At 41.2% G+C, this 19559-nt stretch overlaps 1 protein-coding gene across 1 annotated transcript in view; it reads right to left on the bottom strand.

The window, feature by feature from the left end:
* Positions 1 to 753: 753 nt before the first annotated feature.
* LOC139348367 (ephrin type-A receptor 5) overlaps positions 754 to 19559 on the bottom strand; it is a 63081-nt gene continuing 44275 nt past the window's right edge. Inside the window, exons 10-19 of the mRNA XM_070988384.1 lie at positions 19255 to 19322; positions 18319 to 18444; positions 17423 to 17608; positions 16812 to 16873; positions 13587 to 13654; positions 13348 to 13489; positions 11972 to 12121; positions 8778 to 8971; positions 7528 to 7692; positions 754 to 6902 (exon numbers count right to left, since the gene is read on the bottom strand). Of these exons, the coding sequence (XP_070844485.1) occupies positions 6791 to 6902; positions 7528 to 7692; positions 8778 to 8971; positions 11972 to 12121; positions 13348 to 13489; positions 13587 to 13654; positions 16812 to 16873; positions 17423 to 17608; positions 18319 to 18444; positions 19255 to 19322 (1273 nt within the window). The 3' untranslated portion in view covers positions 754 to 6790. The remainder of the gene's footprint in view (positions 6903 to 7527; positions 7693 to 8777; positions 8972 to 11971; positions 12122 to 13347; positions 13490 to 13586; positions 13655 to 16811; positions 16874 to 17422; positions 17609 to 18318; positions 18445 to 19254; positions 19323 to 19559) is intronic.

The raw sequence follows: 19559 nt of genomic DNA, 5'->3' as shown, positions 1-19559 counted from the left end.
AGAAGCTACAATGCGCACGGCTGGATCCATGAATTATTTCACTACTAATTGAAATATCACTGCTGAAATTGGTGTTTGTATTTCCAACATTTGATACTTTCCATAAGGTAAATGCAAAACATGCATGGCTTCGTCACATTGGTAAACTAGGATTCTCCCTGAGGCTGTACTTACTGTGTTACTTATGCTCAAAGTGACAGTGTTATCATGCTGATGTTTCGCAGGTATACTGTTCACAATGTTTGCCATCTTCATGTACTAGCATGCTAACGTTTGCTTATTACCACCAAGCAAAGTACGCTAAACAGAATATTATTTGTTTTGCAGATATTTGGTTACACACCAACCAAACAAATTCTATGGCCATCGAATTGTTCAAGTAGATGATGAGATATTTCAATGGATAACTGAATATTTTGACCTGCTGGCGGCATTACATGAAAAGTCAGCGGATCCCCAAAGTCAACAGGATTGAGGCTCTGAAGATCATGAATGTCTGCACACATTTGACTGGCAATCCATCTTATAGCTGTTGAGATATTTCAGCTAGCATGGCTAAAAACAGCTAAATATGTGATGTAGTAAACATTTTTGATCAATATGCATTAGTAGAACAATGATTCTTTTACCGTTAGGTCATCCTAAACCCTGGTAGTGCTGCTGACATAGTCATGCAGTACCACCCCTGCATGTGTTGTGTAATGCAGTGGCTGTTCGGATGTAAGACAATGAAAGCTATTAAGAGATTTTTTTAAATGTTTTATTGCAAAAATATAGAATTTGATAACACACTACAAAAACATCAACACGAACATGATACATGACAGTCTCAAAGACAAACCAATAGCACATCAATAGCTAAGTATTTTCACTGTGCTTTCAAAGAATCACAAAACAGTTATTCAGTTGTTTGAACCTTATGCGTGAGTTACTGATAACATGATCGTCGTCTTTGACCAGGGGGAAACATAATAACCACATACCTGCTTTCTCATGTTGACACTTTGAGTGAAAGCTGCACATTTTTCCCTAAGACCAATGCGTCATGACACAATAAATGTACCTAGTTTCCACTTCCTGAGAAGTTAACTATACAGTTATGAAGTGGGCGGGGCAAATGGTAACAGAAGGATTTTTCCCCACTGCAAATTTGCATTTGAAAGTTTACCGTTAGGAAAAATTTTAATGTTACTCAACACACTAACACTGGAGTCTTCGATGCCCTTTTGCCAGATGTAAATGTTTCAACTCACTCTTGAGAGTTTACTCCATACAATGATATACACAGCCCCATGCCTTTGACTTCGTATCTGCACAGCTGATGATTCAGCTGAAGGAAAGTTCATACAGTCTAAGTACTGGATGATGCTCAACCAGCTTCTCAAAAATAGCATAGTCTAAGGAAAGGATTAGGACTGTTACTGTCAGGACCCTGGTCCAGACCACCCCGCCCACTTCTCTGCTTTATTTCTGAGGTTTTCAGACACCAACACTATGTTTTCCATCATTATACACTGTCTTAAAACCATTAAGATGTCAGTGCAACCTTCTATGGTTGTTAGATCCCCACACATTTGTGTATGCAAATATGATTTTTTTTTGCTTTTAATATCAGGTATTGCTTTTGTACATTTGCTAGTATTCAAACTCCTATCCAATGCTTTATGCAGTGCTTTTATTATTGAGCCAATTCCAACAAAGCCAATGCGAGGTTGTTATAGAAATTTGCGTATATTGATGTGAAATAATGAGATTACCCTCTTCTGGATGTCGATTTCAAATAACAAAGTTGTTGATTCAGATGTTACATCAAATGTATTATGTAACTTAATTTGACACTAAAAAATTGGCGCCTGCATAAACACTTCACTGCATGCCTGATTGAGTCCCAGCTGACAGTCATTGGAGAGCAACAACACATCAATAAATCTAGTCTCTGCTGGTTTGCTGTGCTTTGTTTTTTCCTGCTAAATGAGAATTGCTTGACAAGAGATGGCCAGGACAGATTCATGCCATTGCAAAAGTGCTGAGAATGAGTCATTTGAATGACCAGCCATATTTTGCACAGCAACACATATCAGCTGAACTTTATAATTATTGTTGCTTGCAGTGACAACAAATCAATACCTGTTTTCCCATTTTTGTACTTAGCAGTGGTAATGCTAAAATGCCACAGACACTCAGACAAAGCGTCTGGCTGAAGTCTACTGACATCAAGGGCTAGTGCTATTGACCTTTGTACAAAATCACATCATCCCCTCACGGTCCTGAAAGATTTCTGTCAAACCCTGTGCTTACGTTCTGAAGGTGTATTGTTGTGCCAGACACAAGAAAATGGTGCTCTATATCAACGATGCTTTAGTTTTCCATATATCTATATATAGAGATTTGAATTGTTTTTAAAAATATTACCAATGCTTTGTGCTTAACTGTCAAATTCTACACCATGGGAAGCATTGAGAATATGAAGTGATATTATCAGCATAAGAGAACACAGTAATTATAGTAATTATATAGTAATAATCAAGAAAAACTTTGATACTAAAAAGTCAGTCACCTATAGACGTTTTTAGTCAAAAAAAAGGGCAACAGATTGCTCATAAAGTGCAAATTAAATTAGTTCCAACATACACATTGTCTGACATTCTTCTTATTGCCTGTAGATATTGTTGGCAAAAAGTAAATACATAGAAAGTTGGGGCACAATTGGGGTATAGCATTTTGGCGGGGGAGGAAATAATGGTGCTTGGAAGATGAGAGGCACTTATAAGGGTGTACTCTTCACCAATTGTTCATGCCCCTGGCATAGGTTTTAAATTGAAAATTAAGCTGAAAATGGTGGTTGTAAAAAGCCAATACCATGTATTTTGGGCAGGACCAAATCACTGTGAAACTTCATCAAACGCTTCTGCTATCCCATATGACTAAGGAAGCTTTAATTGAATACATGCTGGGTGGCAAATTAAAAGCACCCAGCACAACATACTTTCACCGTACATGCCTTATACTGTCTAATATAAAAGATGCACCATACTATTGATGCTATTGATTCCCCCGCTAAATTAAAGATCTGCATAGCCACAATAGTCTACACAAAGTATATATATTTTACTGAGAGACTTTTGGAGACAAGATTAAGACTTGCTTTAATTAAAAAAAGTACACTGTGACTTAAAAAAGGTACAAAACCACAATTTTAATGTTACTAAATGGCTACTGTTCCCCACCATTGAAGGTACAATGTGTAAGAATTGGCCACCTGTTGAGGGTTTCTCCAAACAAACAGGGGGCCGCATATCACCAGAGTAACCACTAACTCTGGAACTGGCAACTGGGCTCATCAGCCTCCCAGTGAACACAACTGGATACCAAAAGAGGCCAGTTTGACAACAGGGAGAACGGTGCCAAGGTGATTTACAGTGGCTCCGACCAGGACTCTGACTCTGACTTTTGTTTCTGTCGAGTCTGAATGAAATGTGTTTCATGATGAGTTACTTGGCACCTAAGCTTGTCTTAGTTTGGTAAAAGAGAGAAACTTGAATTCCGAAGGTGTACGGTTGTATTTTTTCTTTTCTTGACAGTTTATTTGTTAGACTAAAAAAGAACGATCTATCTTACACATTGTACCTCTAAAAGTAAAATATAGCATATTAACCTACAAGCTGGAGCCAAAACCTCCAAAGTGGCAAATGTAGACTAAAGAGACAATGCAGATGTTTACCTTTCAAGCAAACTATCACTCTGGTAGAACATTTAAACTTTTAAAAACACATCAAGAGGTACACTTGTGACCTTCACCCACTCAGTCTTTCATGAAACCCGTTAACAAGTTTGAGCTTGATCTCAACAGCAGGTGGAAACGCTTAAATACCACAAGTGAGGTGGTTTTCTCCCACTGAGGCCTTTTACTTTGACTCCTCTTGAACCCAGAGGGACGCTTGAGTGTTTAAAAGCAAACATGTTTTCTAAAAAGTGAAATACCCCTTTAAAACCTTACATTCTTCTTATGTGCTTCTCTATGCTTTTCATACAGTCAAGTGATACCACCTCTTACAAAACTAACTTTACAATCTCATTTTGTTTCCACCCTTATGCCCGAGCACTAGCAGTACACCATATACGACCAAGAAAAAATACTAGCATGTCATCTGCAAAGACGATATATATACTGTCAGAACTCAGTTCCTGCTTCGGTGAACACAATGGTGAAAAGGGTCAAGTTTTAGCAATAAAGCACTGAGTAGCAATGTATAACATACCATACCAAAGAGAAGTAAAGCAAGGGCTTGATCATTGACATCATTGTATACCTTTAAACCATACCAGAAGTTCACATATCAATCCCTGTGCACACTTCTCCATCTTTTAGAGACAGCAGAGCATTTATTGCTGTCTCATTCAGGGCCGCTGAAAATATTTCTTCTAGGTCTTGCATTAAAAAACTTGAAATGAAACACAATCACCAACAACATAACATGAATATCTGATAATTCTGCATACCCTTTAGGGCGCCCTATATGGGGACAGATGTGCTGGTTGCCCCCACCTGACAGTGGCCCAGGTCTAAGTAGCAGGAATGCTGATTTAGAATATTTGTCACTATTTACTAATGTGTACTACTCTGAGATGCTTGATCAATACCAAGTTGTCCACATGATGGTAGACAGAAGAACAATGCTCCCTGCTTTAAATATATAATACATTATATACATGAAAGACATGTAGGCAGAGCTGCTCAGTAGTCTAGAGAAAGAGTATTATGATGAAACACAGACTGTCTACATCATTTTTGCTGTTTTTTTTAAACAAGTATAAATAAATAAATGATTATCAAGTTGATCAATATTGCCTCCTTATTTTCAGCAGTCCTGTAAGAGTGAGGTTTATTGTGGTGTGGCAGACATGTGGTGGAGAGAGACTCTGGTGAACTGAATAAACTGCTGAGGGTTTTCTGCGGTACCTGAAGGTTGTTGGTTATAAGTGAAGGCTCCATGACAATCTGTGCACTCTTGAGTGAAGGCTGCTTTGGAATCCCATCGGAGATTCCATTAGAAACTGAGCCCAGGTTCCCTCAGAAGATCATGAAACAGTCCCGCTAGAATCTGGGTGATCCTTTCCATGAGAATCTGAGTGGCAGTTCTATTATTACACGAACAAATGTTCTATCTGCATCTACTGAACTCTCCATGAATTCCCATGAATAAAATTTCCACTGGATTGAATGTTCCAGCTCAATCCTACTGGAAGGGCCTTTGAACATGATGTGACATTTCCATTAGAACCTGTGAGACTGTTCCATCTGAATGTCCAGTGTAGAACTTGCATGAGGGTTCATCAGAATCTGGGTGAGGGATCCATTGGCGTCTGAGCAAAGGTTCCAGTGGAATCTCAGTAAATAGTTCTGCTGCACTGCAGTGAGGCTGTGTGACTGATTCGAATGTGTGCTGTTAGATGCTAGAACCTACAAGAAGGTCACCACCAAAACATGCGCCTATCCAGTATTTGAAGCAACTTTCAATGAGAGTCTGCATGGTTCAGGAGTCGATAGCTGAGTGAGTTCTGTGGAAACCCATTGAGATCTCAGTGGGGATTCCTACAGATTTTCAGAGCAAAGATGGCAGAAATGTTGAATCTCTTACACAATCTACAGCTTCATTCAGAAGCTGGTTTTAAGGACCGGAATGGTTCCACTGCCACATTCTATCCATATTTGACAGTATTTACATATGAAACATAACAGGTTGATGCTGCAGCTGAGCGTTGTGTTCTGTGTAGTGCTATACATTCAACCAGAGGAACAGATATAGAGTATCCAAATGCCTAAAGCCTTGTACTGTATCTTTTCAGACTTTTCTTTTGTAGGTTCAAGAAGACCCTTCTGGACAAAGTCAGCTTTGCCACTGACTTTGCTGTATTTTAATTTTCAGCCTGTTCATACAATGAACATTGCAATATGCACTTGCATTGCTTTGGAATATAATGACATATTTGATGCTGAATATGAGTTTGGACCTCCCGTGAGCTGTACAGCTGGATTACAACTGCGGTCTTGTCACATGTAAGACCTGCCAAAAGGTCAACAACAAAATTCAAAGCACATCAGCATGAAAAAGCAAAGATTAAAACTAATGAAGATTTCGCTCTTGGTCTATTATTACATGTTTGTCCTGCCTGAGGTGTTTGTGGTGTTCAATTCAATTACTTGTGATGGGACTGTAATTCCAGAGAAAATTGCCAGAGAAAAAGTCAGTACTGTTCAGATCCACTAGGTTCGATCACCTGAGACAGGCTGAAAAAGTTCAGTTTGAGCCCACTGAATGAAATTCCTATATTTGTTATACAGCCAAAAAGTGCTGGTTGCTCTCAGAGCCAGATCAGTGTTTCATTTTTGATCTGAGAGAATCCAAACAGTGCACAGAGATATCAGAATCCTCAAGATTCACACCAATGGAGTAACTGGAATGAAAGGTCTTCACTTGAGTCCAGTTCAGTTTAGCTCACCACCATCTTCCCTTCATGTAGCACCACTCAGTTCAGCTCAGTTTGGTTTTAGTGCTGCAATATTAAAGATCCCCAATGACACCACACGCAAAACTCCACACACAAGAACCACAAAAATGTGGATCCATCAGTTTAGATCCATAAAAACTGGCTTTCCTTGTCAGTACAAAGTGCTAAGCCGCTCTAGGTCCAACAGCAAATCTGAGTCTTTTTGTCACATACTAGGTCCATATACTGTATGTATGTTTATATGTGTGTATGTGCGCATGTGCGTGCCTGTACATATGCATCAGATGTTTACAGTAGAGTTGGTGTTGTTCATATGGACTCTCATCTCCTGAATACTAGTGATGATTTTTTTCTGATGTCCAGCCAGGTTCACTCCCACTCTTCGCAAATCCCTGAAAAACAGTACACAAACAACATCTTACTTATCAGGCAGTCTGCGAGCAAATCAAGAAAAGTATGATTCAAGTAATTACAAATGACTGTACTTGAAGGTCTTTTTAAATGTTTTCTATAAAACTTTTATTTGCGTCGTTTCAGGTTTTTTTTTTTTTTTACTGATGTTGCAGCACAGTGTTGTTCCTGAGTTATGCGTTCATAAGTCATACTGACTTCCTGTCACCATCTCTATCCTCGCACAATCTTCCACCTCTATAAAGGCTTTTTAGAACTTTTTCACAGGCGTGCAACCTCATAATACAGCCTGCATTTTCGCATCGCTTAGACCTTCACAGCATTTTGGAACAATTTTCACTGCTTCTCTAACTACAAAAATATATAATAATGATGAGATGACTGTGAGGCTTGTGCATTGTTAAGACTAACCATGAGATTTGGTTGTTGAATTTTATAAATATAATCTTGCACTGCTTTAAACTCCACAAACAACTTAATTTTAGCGCACTGGGGTGGCAGCAGAAATCTAAGAGACATATCTAAAAACTAAACAAAACAAAAACTATCTGCATGGTTACATGTCCCCGTACTTGTTGATGTTTGGCTGTGCGTAAGTAGTCTTACTCTGATGTCATCTGAGCCACTGTCTCCAGTGAAGAATAACCTCCCTCCATAAAGAGCTCAGTGTAACGACCCATCTTGATGGAGTCCAGCCATTCCCCTACAGTCTGGCTCTGAGTGCTGCAGCCACCTTCTACACTGGCATGCTCCACTAGCAGGTTGGAAACCCTGATGAAGACACAGCAAACGAAAGGGAAGACAGTAATCAAATTAAAGCACAACATTATGGATTCACTATTTCAGACAATATCCTTTATCAGGACGTAGATTAAAGGACTTTATCGGCACTGGCTGTGTTTCACATCATTTTCTGTGAAATCAACTACATTTTGAAGCCCAGTGCTGAGCTCAAAAGCCCTGACAATTACAAGTGAGGCTCCGTAATGCTATTTATACACCATCACGCCAAGCTGAAAATGGTGTCCACTCAAAACTCTTTGTTATTCAGATCACTCCTCACACTAACAAATAGAGCTTTCCATGCTATCAAACAGAAATGTTCATGCTACCTAACAATATTCTCCACGCTGTGGCAAGAACAGGAGCGTCATGTGGAACAAGGACCGGCACTGTTGGCATCCCTTTAATCTGGCTAACTGTCATATGTTATTGCATGGGCTGTTAGATATGGCACTGATTTATTTATGTGTGTGTTCCTGTGTGTATTTGTGAGTGTGTACCTGGAAAAGAGAAAAGAGGGCAAAAGATACATTATTCCCTTATCCCTGCAAGAAAAAATGTAATGGGGTTGTCTGACTAAATGTCTGCTTCAGAGCACTTTCATGCCATTATGCGCTAATGCAATGCATATACATAGTGGGGAAATACTAATTGAATGTTCAAATGTTACGATAATCAAAAGATACCCCACTGAATACAATTCACACTAATGCGTAGTTTTAAGGAAATCAAGCTACTTTCATTTATTTCTCTCCTCTTCTTTGCCAGCATGCCGCAGTTAGTGACTATGTCCACCCTGATTTAATTATGCAGCTACACGAGACTTCAAGAGAGAGGCTGTTTACATTTCATCGGAATGATGATGAGTCTATTAGCTTGCAGTGCTGGGTTTGATTCACTAAATAATGAATAGGTCAATTAAAACACAATGCATTGTCAAAATGAAAAAGCTGGTGGTAGAAAAGGCTTCAAGAGAAGAAAATGAGATCAGTTTTAAATACAGATTTTCTTCAAAATAAAACCACAATGCATCAGTCTTCAAATAGATGTGATGTTGCTTTTCGGTGTCTTACCTATGCGAGGAGTTGACTAGTTTTTTTAATGAGCTGGGATTACGGATGAGTTTGTCTAGTAGACAGACAATCTCATCAAACTTGGGGCGGTTGCTGCGTTCTCGCTGCCAACAGTCCATCATTAGGTGGTACAGAGCCTCAGGGCAGTCCATAGGACCCGGCAACCTATAGCTCTCCTCTACTGCCTTTATCACCTGCAGACAGACGGTGGGGTGGAGAGAGACAGGTAGGTGTTAGTTTTCTAAAAAGCCATGAGGTGATACAACACCTCATGACTGTCCAACAGATCTGCTAACAAAAAACTTGGCTTCATTTAGAAGTTGAGTAAAGGCCATCATCATCCAGTTGCATCATCAGTTGCATCATCATTTTATGGATGACTGATCATCAGCTGACTCATCCCGAGTGTTTGATAGAATAATTTCTCAACCTGTAAAACCTGGAGCTGTGTAGTCGCTGAATTGTAGTTAATGTTAATAAAACAAAATCAGTTCAACACATTTCGATCCTGCAGTGAGCAACATCGATCAATCTGCTGAGGAAGACTGGGAGTCATCTTTATAACCTTTAAACAGATAGATGACGGTTAGACAAAGAGAGAATCTTGCATGTACAAAGCCTGAAAAAGACAATGAATCACTGTCCATGTTATGGAAAGGACGGAACTTGTTTGACACCTGAACGCGTCATAGCTTTTTCAGAGCAGGACAACAAACTTCTGCCAAAGTAATGTTACTTCCAATCTGAGTTCTCCTGAGAACGGTCCTGAATCTTGATATTTCCTCCAGGGATGCTCTCTATCTGACCCTGCGCATGAACCTCCATGAAGTTAGCAAGCAAAAACCAACCCCCTGCAAAGAGCAAAATTGTTTATTTGATACGCTGCATAGCCCAGTTGATCATTTCCGCAAGTGGCGGGGGGGGGATTGATGAATAATAAATAAATCTGGCTCTCTCCGTTAGACCCTGCAGTGGAAAGCAGGCTGGAGTTCTCAGCCTAGTTCTGCCAGTGCAAGACACTGGAGGGAATTGATTTGTCGAGTTCATGACAGCCTTTACTTGTGTCAAATTCGCACAAAAGACAGACGTGATAGCACTCCAATACACACGCATGCTTAAAAGCACCAAAGCGCAAGAGAGGAGCGCAGCATCAAATCCCTGCTTGCATGCTGAGAGGGAGAAGAACTACACACAGCTGACTGGCAGGGAGGAAAGATCAGAGGGAGAAAATGAGGTGGGAGAACGAAAGAGAAGGTGGACGAGAGGCAAGAAAGACTACAGACAGAGATTGCATTTTTGAGAGACAAAGGAGAGGACGAGAGAAAGAAGTGAGGAGGAAAGGGGTAGAATTGGGAAACAGATGGAGAGAAGCTTAAAAAAAAGAGAGTGTGAGAGCCTGCACTTCCTTGCGCAGATCAGAGAAAATCCAGCATAACGCTTTCAATTAAACATCAAACGTCCTCTCCTCTCCTCTCATCCTCCTCTCCTCTTTTCCTGTCTCTAGACTTCTCTGAGACAGACAGCCTAATAACCAAAAGGAGGAGGGAGGAGTCTGAAGCACGGGATGAAGAGGTCACTGGAGGGCTGTGCGCGCACATGTTGCCTGTGTGTGTGTGCGTGTGTCTGTGGGTGGTAAATGAGTGCATGTGTGTGGTGTCTGCATCAAATGCTACATTCTCACTCATCCACATGTGACAAGATTGCACTTATCCTCATTAAAATGAACTCCGGGCTGCACTTTAATGTAGGTGCTACCCTCTTTTTCTCTCTCCAAACCCCCTCCTCTTCTCTGACTCGCTTTCTTCCGTCTCCTCTCTGATGAACAAACTGGTCATCCGGGCACTTACTGAGTAGAGCTAACTCATTATACTATTATACCAGTCCACAGCCACTCATTTACGAGTTTTGCATTGTATATTTGATCAAATATTCAAAAAAAATACAGAAACTGTGCTTTAATGAGCAAACTAATTACTGCTTTTCCTTTACAAGTGATCTAAAAATCTTAAGAACTAATGGGTGATATGTAGATAGCCTAAGTGAGTGAACAGCCTGCTGTTTTCTACCACATTTTTCTGCTTAGCACTGCACCTCCATGAGTATTCACCGGTTTCATGCTTTTGCTTACACGCACCTTTCTCTTTCTCTCTCTGTGTTTCCATTAAAGCCATTCATTCTCATTGTCCACACTTTGCAGTAATAGATTTATAATAATAGGTTCCCACACAGCCCTCCCTACTTCAACCCACATTCAGCCTCCTGACGTCTCAGCTGCGTGTCTTTTTCTCCCTCGATGTCTCCATCGCTGTCTTTATTATGCACAAATGACAAGTTCCCAAGGAATGATGCAGTCAGCCTTGCGCTAACATTGTCTGCTCCAATGGAAGTTAAATACATTGCACACAAAATATCTCTGATTTTATGCAGCTGTTAACATATAAGTTTATGAAATATTAAACAAATATGAATATACAAGGCTGAGAGAGACTGCCCTTGCTGAGGTTCAAAATTCATTCTTGACGTTAGGAAAAGCAGTTAAAAAAAAAGAAAAAACACTGTTTCAACCACTCAGATGCAGTTTTTGAGGTACAACAAAAAAATTGGACATTTTGGAAAATAAATTTACTTTCTGGAGGTTAGATTAGAAGATTGATATCACTCACATCTGTCTCTTAAATATAAAGCTAACATAGCGTAACATGATACACAGACTGAAGACAGGGGAAACAATTCAAATGGTAACAAATCTGTCTACCAGCACCTCTAAAAGTCACTAATTAACACATTTTATATTTCATTTGTTTATTTTTTTGTCTTAAAATGTAAAAGCAACATTTCCCTTTTCAGGGGGGGTTTATGTGCTGGACTATTTCTTGGCAACCAGACTCCAGTAATTTAGTTTTGAAGTCCAGCACATAAACCCCCCATAAAATGGCAAGTTGGCAAGTGGGCAAACTCCACCTGCTGATGAATATCATATGATGACTGAACAGCTGTTAGATGGACGTGGTAGTGAGGCTGTTTTTTAGTTTGCTATTTCATGGCCGTTTACGTTCCTGCTTTCTTTCAATGCACCACCTAAGGGACGAAAAAATAATTCCACTTGGTGATTGAATTGTGGGCTGAAAATAAGACAAATTCAGACCTACTAAGTTCACACAGCATGCACGCAAACAATGTGACATCAAACTTACGTCTTGATTGGACATCTCCCAGTATGGCCTCTCTCCGTATGACATCACTTCCCACATGACGATCCCGTAACTCCACACATCGCTGGCTGAGGTGAACTTCCTGTACGCGATTGCCTCTGGAGCCGTCCAGCGAATAGGAATCTTTCCACCCTGTGACACCATGCAAGAACATTTACCAGATAAAACACATACCTCGGTGAACAAAATGTAACCTCAACTTTCCATCTGCCGCGGTGCTATAATATTATTTACATCGACATCAGCTCCACACTCGTACAAATGACCTTCCAGTGTATAAATGCAGCTGCAGTCATTCAAAAGTATTCAGTTTTTTGTTCCATAAAGACAGAAACCACGAACAGACCTTAATTGAGACACTTCTACCACATGTGGTCCAATCTACTATTTCACTAATGAATACCAATTTAGGAACACGTTCATGACACCAAGTTTCACTTTCTTCTACAAATCCTGACTGTCGTGGGGGGGTGAGATTCCTCTACTCGTTTTCCTCATCTTCATTATCGCGCTTTCATTGCAAAGATAGAAAAGTTCACAGGATGACTGCTGAGTTCCAGAGGAAAATGTGTTTTCGGCTGATGAGTAGTGAAATTAGCTTGATGCAGTATTGATGAACACAGCAGCGGGATATCTCAGGGTCTGATTATTTGAAGGGTGCGAATTACGTTATTCTCACTGCTCTGTCAGGGAAAGAGAGCGAGACGAGCCAGGACGAGGAGAGAGAGAGAGAGACAGCAAGAAGAGATGTAGCCTGGCAGTGAGAGGTGAGTGACAGGATATTTGGTGCTAAGACAGCAAGACTCACTGCTAATTGAGTGTTGCAGAGACTGAGCTGAGTACTAATTGGCCCTCCTCCTGCAGGAAGCGGCCCATCTCTGGCTGACAGGACGCCACTCAGCCTGGGACACACAGCTCAATTTAAAACCCGCTGCTGCCGCCTCGAGTGTGTGAGTGTGCGAATGCAAGTATTAAAGTGTGTGTTCGCTTTGAGTGAGACTCTCTTAAGTTCTCGGCTTAATCCGAAGTTTGACATACGACCACAATTGCTGCAAATGTGCAGGGATACACAACGGATCAAATATACATATCCTTAAAAATACAACTGAGTGTCCTCAAGATTATTCTTCCTCTTTCACACCAGTGCTGAAACAATTAGCTGATTAATCAATTAGTCCAACAGCAGAAAATTGCCAACAATTGATTCATTGTTTAAGCAAAAAAAAAAATAAGCGCTCTGGGAATTTGTGAACAGCCTTTGAGACTTTATTAAGTGAAAATAACATCTGCAGATGAATTAGCAGTGGAAGTAATAATTAGCTGCAGCCCTATCATACAGACAAAAACATGCACTTTACCCGCGTGGTGTATGCAGCCTCCGGGTCATCCTCCAGGACTCGGGACAGGCCGAAATCAGACACTTTGCAAACAAGGTTACTGTTGACCAGGATGTTCCGGGCTGCAAGATCACGGTGGACGTAGCCCATGTCGGACAGGTATCTGCACTCGACACAGAGGAGAGGATTAAAGCTAAACGCTGGGCCCTAATGATGTGTTCATGAATACATCGTATGTTTGTGTGGACATGCATGTGTACCTCATGCCAGACGCAATGCCACGCAGCATACCAACCAGCTGGATTACAGTAAACTGACCATCATTTTTCTGAAGAAACGAAGGGACAAACAGGAAAAAGACATTGGTGGTTATATTTGGAAAAATGGTAAAGATAATGTCACATGAAAAATGTTTAAAATTAGAAAATCTATGGAAGGAAAATCATGCTGCAACAACAAAGACACAACTCTACATGTCCAAATTTACATTTTTATGTCATTGGAGGATTTTGAAGGGTAGACACATTATTGCACCTTACTCTCATTTCTAATTAATAATAAACCTCTAATGATTACAATGTCCTACATCTCATGACAGTGATGATCCATCATCCTTGCCCTCCCTGTTTGGCATCACTTTTGCACCTTTGCACCTAAGGTTGTTCCTCCCACATGTACCCACATGTGCTCTCTTGCTTTATGGGCAGACCTGAACCAAGATTAAGGATTCCTGTAATCCTGCCCAGAGCTCATTGCTGCCCTGCTGCCCAGAGTCACACCATGTTTTATGAAATTGAGTCTCTGGTGCAGACACCAGCTGAGCCGTGTCTCCCTTGAGCAAGTCACAGCCACTTTTTCTTCAAAGCCCTGACTTCAACTTCTCTCATGAGACCATCAAATCTCCATACCCCAATATTAATAATTAGGTCTTTCAATGACCAAGGCAAAGAACTTTTTGCCAAGGACAGAATGCGTTTTCTCTCTACCATTGCATGCTGGTCAGGGGGTAGCTCCCTGAAAGAGCTCACAGAGTTAAAAGAGTACTCCACTGATGTAGCATTGCACTCCTGTAACATTGTCGGAGTCATGATGGACCATTTAAAAAATGTATTCAAATCAATGCACACAGTCTTTTTCCCTGTCAAAACCAGGGATTTACATCACCCACAATGCACACATTTTGGCTAGAGATTCTGGTGTGTTATGCTAGTGGTTGCTAATGTAGCCTTGGGCTGCAAGCCTCAAACAGAGATGGGGAGCGGGCTTCCGACATCTGGTAAACTCACTACTTAAACACCACAGATTTTTTTTTTCATTTTCAAACTTATCTCAAGCTCCAACAGATGCTGACTCAAGTGACATCACTTGAGTCAATTTATCACCTGGAGTTTGCATATTTTAAGCACATAAGTGCTGCGCAAGACCTGTACACAGACTCTAATGTATAAAATCGGCAGCACTGTTTTTGTAGTATATAAACATTTGATACAAGACTAGAATTACTGCCTTGTGGTTGTATGCCTCTGCCAACCAATAACATCGCAGTTTACATCCAGTAAACATGAGTTATGGGCAGAAACTTGTCTTTTGAGGTCACAGCGACCTTTGACCACCTAATTTTAATCAGTTCATCCTTGCGTCCAAGTGGATGTTTGCCCCATATTTAAGGAAGAAGAGATATCATGTTCGCATGGATGGGACAGACAGATGAAAACATGCCACGGCCATGGCTGTCTCCAACACTGAGGCATAAAAAGGAACATTTGATTGACTGCTTAATGCTGAAGGAGAAGGGGTTAGCTTTCATACATTACTTAAGATTACTTCCACTAGACCTCCTCTTAGTTTTTCTCCCAATGACAGCTCTCACTGTAAGTTTAAGCCTCAGCTCCTTCCAATCCAAATGTAAACCGTCTATCTACGGCACAACATCACACTTACATGTGAAATGAGATGTTAAGCCACAGATGTGAGTTATGAGCCTTACAGTGCATTGTCCATAGCTGTGACACTTAATCCAGGAGCCAGTCCAGCCCCTGCTTCTCTCATGGCCGTGTCATTTATACCGGACTCAGTACACCAGCCATCCATGTAATTACTTCACAGGGTTTTCTGTGCTGCTCCGCCTGCTGGTTCCCAAGCTCCTCTGCCCCCCCACCCCCCCCTCCCCGGCCATCCAGGATTACTCCCAAAGGCACACAGGGCAGTCACGTCAGCAGTTTCCAGTGACCACAGACCCGTAGCACATCTCCTCCAACCTTCCAGTGCCTTTTGTCTCACAGCATCCTCCCATTTCACACAGTTGAGGTGAGAGAACATCTTGTTCAGGTAAAGGTCTTTTCCTGTCTGCACTGCATTTCGAGCACGCCTACCACTCCAAACACCACTGCGTTATTCTCACTTTCCCAAATCTCTCCCAGAAATATGCCTTTACCATCTTGAACATGTATGACCTTACTCCTCTCGTCTTTCTATTAGCCATCTGCTGCAGGAGTTTACCCTTTTTTCAAACAGGATTAAGGCCTTGTCCGCCAACTGAGCATCTCATCATTGTAACCAGTGAGTAGACTGAAGTGCACTGGAGAGGGATCACTTAGTTCAGAGATTTGCCAGCCTGCCTCTTCATTATAGTTCACCTTCTCCTCTCAGTCAAGTCCAAATTGTCTAGACAGTGCAGACATGATTCCAGCCCTGAGTGCTCAGAGGCCTTTCATATTTTCCAGCAAAGTGATCCGTCTCGCTGTCAGGGCTAGAAAACATTTCAACTTTAAAGCAACTTTAAAATCTGACACACTCAGAACTGGGCTCCTTTCGGAATTATTTATTGTTGCCCTCCTAAATCTTTAATCTTCTGTATTGAGAAATAATGCTCACTGCTCTCCCCTTGAAAGATGTCAGTGTAACCACTGCCTCGGTTAAGATTTTACACAAACATTCATAAATATCAAGTATTCTTCTCTAGTTGAGTTCTGCTTGAATGTGTGGCATGATGAGGTATTGAAGTAGACATATTCCTATTTCACCCCACCTGATCCTCTTTGCCCACAGTGGTGTATCTCCACTGCAAACAGCTCTCATAAATGTATTTTCCATTCCGGAAGATTCAATGTTCTTCCACCTCTGTAATAAATGTCCTCATAAATTGGTACATTAGCAAGTCGTGGCCCTGCCTGTTTGTCACTTACTTCAGTACAGTACACTGATCTAGTCAAGTCACTTTTAATAGATCTCAAATATGCTGCTAACACAACTCGTCTTGAGACTCTGATAGTTTTTCTTACCCTCATCATCTTCTTCCCCACCCCCTTCCTTTTTTACTTCTAATTGTCCTACTTTCCCTCCTCTTTATCTATTGCCTTGTTCCAATAATTTTCACCCTCTCTCTCTCATTCTCTTCCTCCCTATCACATTACAATCCTTCACTTCCTCCTCCCTGGATTCCCCATGACCCTTCTCTTAAGCATCTTGCCCCCCCCCCGTCCTACCTTGAGGAAAGTGTCCAGTGATCCATTCTCCATATATTCAGTGATGATCATCACTGGCTTGCCTGGAAAGCAAAATTTAAGTACATACTTCACTACAAAGACAACAGCTAAAAAAATTAGAATAATGATAATGAATGTGACTGACATGATGCTGATTGTCTTCCTAGACCCTTCTATATCAGCTATTCACAGCAATATTGGAGCTTTATGAACTATATTAGATTTCATTTTGCTGTTGTTGTGCCTCTTGATGACATCAGTGCTATGCAGGAGTCAAAAAAGGTCATTTCAAAAGCATGACTGAGCTTGGTAAACCACATTTGAAGCTGCCAGAGCACGTCTGAATCTGACTGATGAAGTACAGCTGAGCGCGATGGATGCTGAAAAACCCTGACAAAGTACAGCTCATCAACTGAAGAAATCTGAGCAGAGTCTGACAAGTAAACCTGAACCTGACAAGTTGAGCCTCAGATTCCGAATCATCTGGACAACTGCCATATGAGCAGTCCCAGTAATATGCACTGTGACATATAAATCACACAGGGCTCACCACCAAAAAGCAACACAGAGCGTGTCAAATCCGACCAGAGGCAGACACGCTAATGACTCACTCTTGGTGACCACGCCCTCCAGACGGATGATGTTCGGATGGTTAAACTGGCCCATGATTGATGCCTCCCACAGGAAGTCGCGTCTCTGCTGCTCTGTGTAGCCTGCTTTCAAGGTCTTAATGGCAACCTGGATCTCTCGCTTCCCTGGCAGCCTCAGCGGTCCGCTGCACACCTCGCCAAACTCCCCTGAGGCAAAGAGACAGAGCTTGACTGTGGCCTCGACATTTCAGCCCACCTTGATCCGCAACAGTCTCATCGAAAGTTGAAACAAACCTTTCATGGTGACTTAAATCTAAAAGTTGACTCTATACTGATGCTGATTGCTCTATTGATTAACTGCTGTGTTTGAAACCAGGCTTCAGTTTCAAGACAATGAGCCAGATCTGCTTCTGGATGTGAAAGTAAATTCAGAGAATAAGAAGAATTAAGGTGCAACATTTCTTTTCTGTTTGCCACCAGACAAACACCATTTCTAGCTGTTATTTTCTAACAGTGTTTGGCTTAATTAACTGCACCTAAATGTTTGTCCATACAGTGTGCAGCTATGAATGTGACAAGCTTATGCAGCTTGCAGAGAATATGACGCACAACTGTAGTGCTAATGAGAAAATGCTTCTATCCAGCATAATGAAATTATGCAAGACTCGTTCCTGTACACTGAGCATGTTATTTTCATACAGAATTCTGTGAAATTAGACTGTTATAGACTGTTATATTAAATTTTACCTGAGCATGCTTGGCTGAACAGATTCACATCAGAATCAACAATAATGTATTCTGTGATTTAATACTCCGGCCAAATCAGCCCCAAACTGATGCTCAGAATAAGAATCAGACACACACACACACACACACACACACACACACACACACACACACACACCGAGTTGACTCACCAGCTCCGATGATCCTCTCTATGGAGATGAACGAGACGTCAATCTCCTGTGCGAATTCATGCACTGCCTGGTTGGGATCTTCATAGGTTAGGGGATCAATGTAGGTACGCACCCCCGGGAACTTAACTGCAGACACACATGCATGGCATCATTACCATTTAGATGTTGTTTATTAACATATATGCAGGCTTGTATGGACAACACTTTGCATACATACAAACTCATGTTAAGTAGCAGCTTGACTCAGTTTCTCATGTGAATCCACAAAATGTTCTATATTATGAGATAAACACATAAAATGATGTATACTGTGATAAAAAATGTATTCAAATTATTTCTTTATGTTGTTGTGATGCGAAATACAAGAGATTCATTCTTTTAATTATCCCCCAAATAAGACACTCTGTCAGTCGCTTCTTGCAAGCATGACAGGTAATAAAGTTTCGTTTTAACATATTTTCTTTCTTATGAATCAGTTTGACAGTTTACCATACACACCAGCACTGTGGCATTTCCCCCTGACTTCTCTAGGTAGGAGCTGATGTACTAATCATCTCCGGCTCTGATGCCGACAGATGGATAGCTGGATACAATGCCAAAAATGTGGCCAAATATATTAAGCTGTCACGGCCTATAAATCATCATAGCTTTGTGTGTCCTCTGCCAGCAATGGCTGCCATGGAGCTGGTTTGCAGCCGTGTCATTCAAAGAATAGCTGCGAGTACGAAACATCAACTGGACTGGTAGCACGCACACACACACACACACACACACACACACGTGCGTAGGCCTACAGGGATGAACAAACTCATACAGACATGACCGCAGTCTGAACCCTCTACTGTACATGTAGTGTAAACTTTGAATGAACTTGCCCACTCACTCACACATGCAGACATACAGTATAAAGAATGATTTGGGGCTTTCTTAACTTACTGTGACCGTTGTGGAAGTGCATCTTCTCCTCTTCAGGATCCTGCTTTGCTTTGCTGTAGCCACACCGCCTAAGAGAGAGTGGATGAGACACATCTGAATCAGTGTCATGCCACAACATTGCTCCATGCACATGTAAACACACTGGCAAGTGTTCCTTGTTATAGCAGAGAATACTACAATTACACTCGCATACATGATACGCACTAATGATTTAGAGGGAGGAGACAACAATGGGAACGCCTCATGGAAAGGACTTGCTGCAAGGTGAGGCCAATTAGTAATATTTTCAGCAGTAATACGTTGAA

This window comes from Chaetodon trifascialis, chromosome 20, assembly GCF_039877785.1.
Source record: "Chaetodon trifascialis isolate fChaTrf1 chromosome 20, fChaTrf1.hap1, whole genome shotgun sequence".
NCBI classification, from domain to species: Eukaryota; Metazoa; Chordata; class Actinopteri; order Chaetodontiformes; family Chaetodontidae; genus Chaetodon; species Chaetodon trifascialis.
This window is presented reverse-complemented; position numbering and strand designations above follow the sequence as displayed.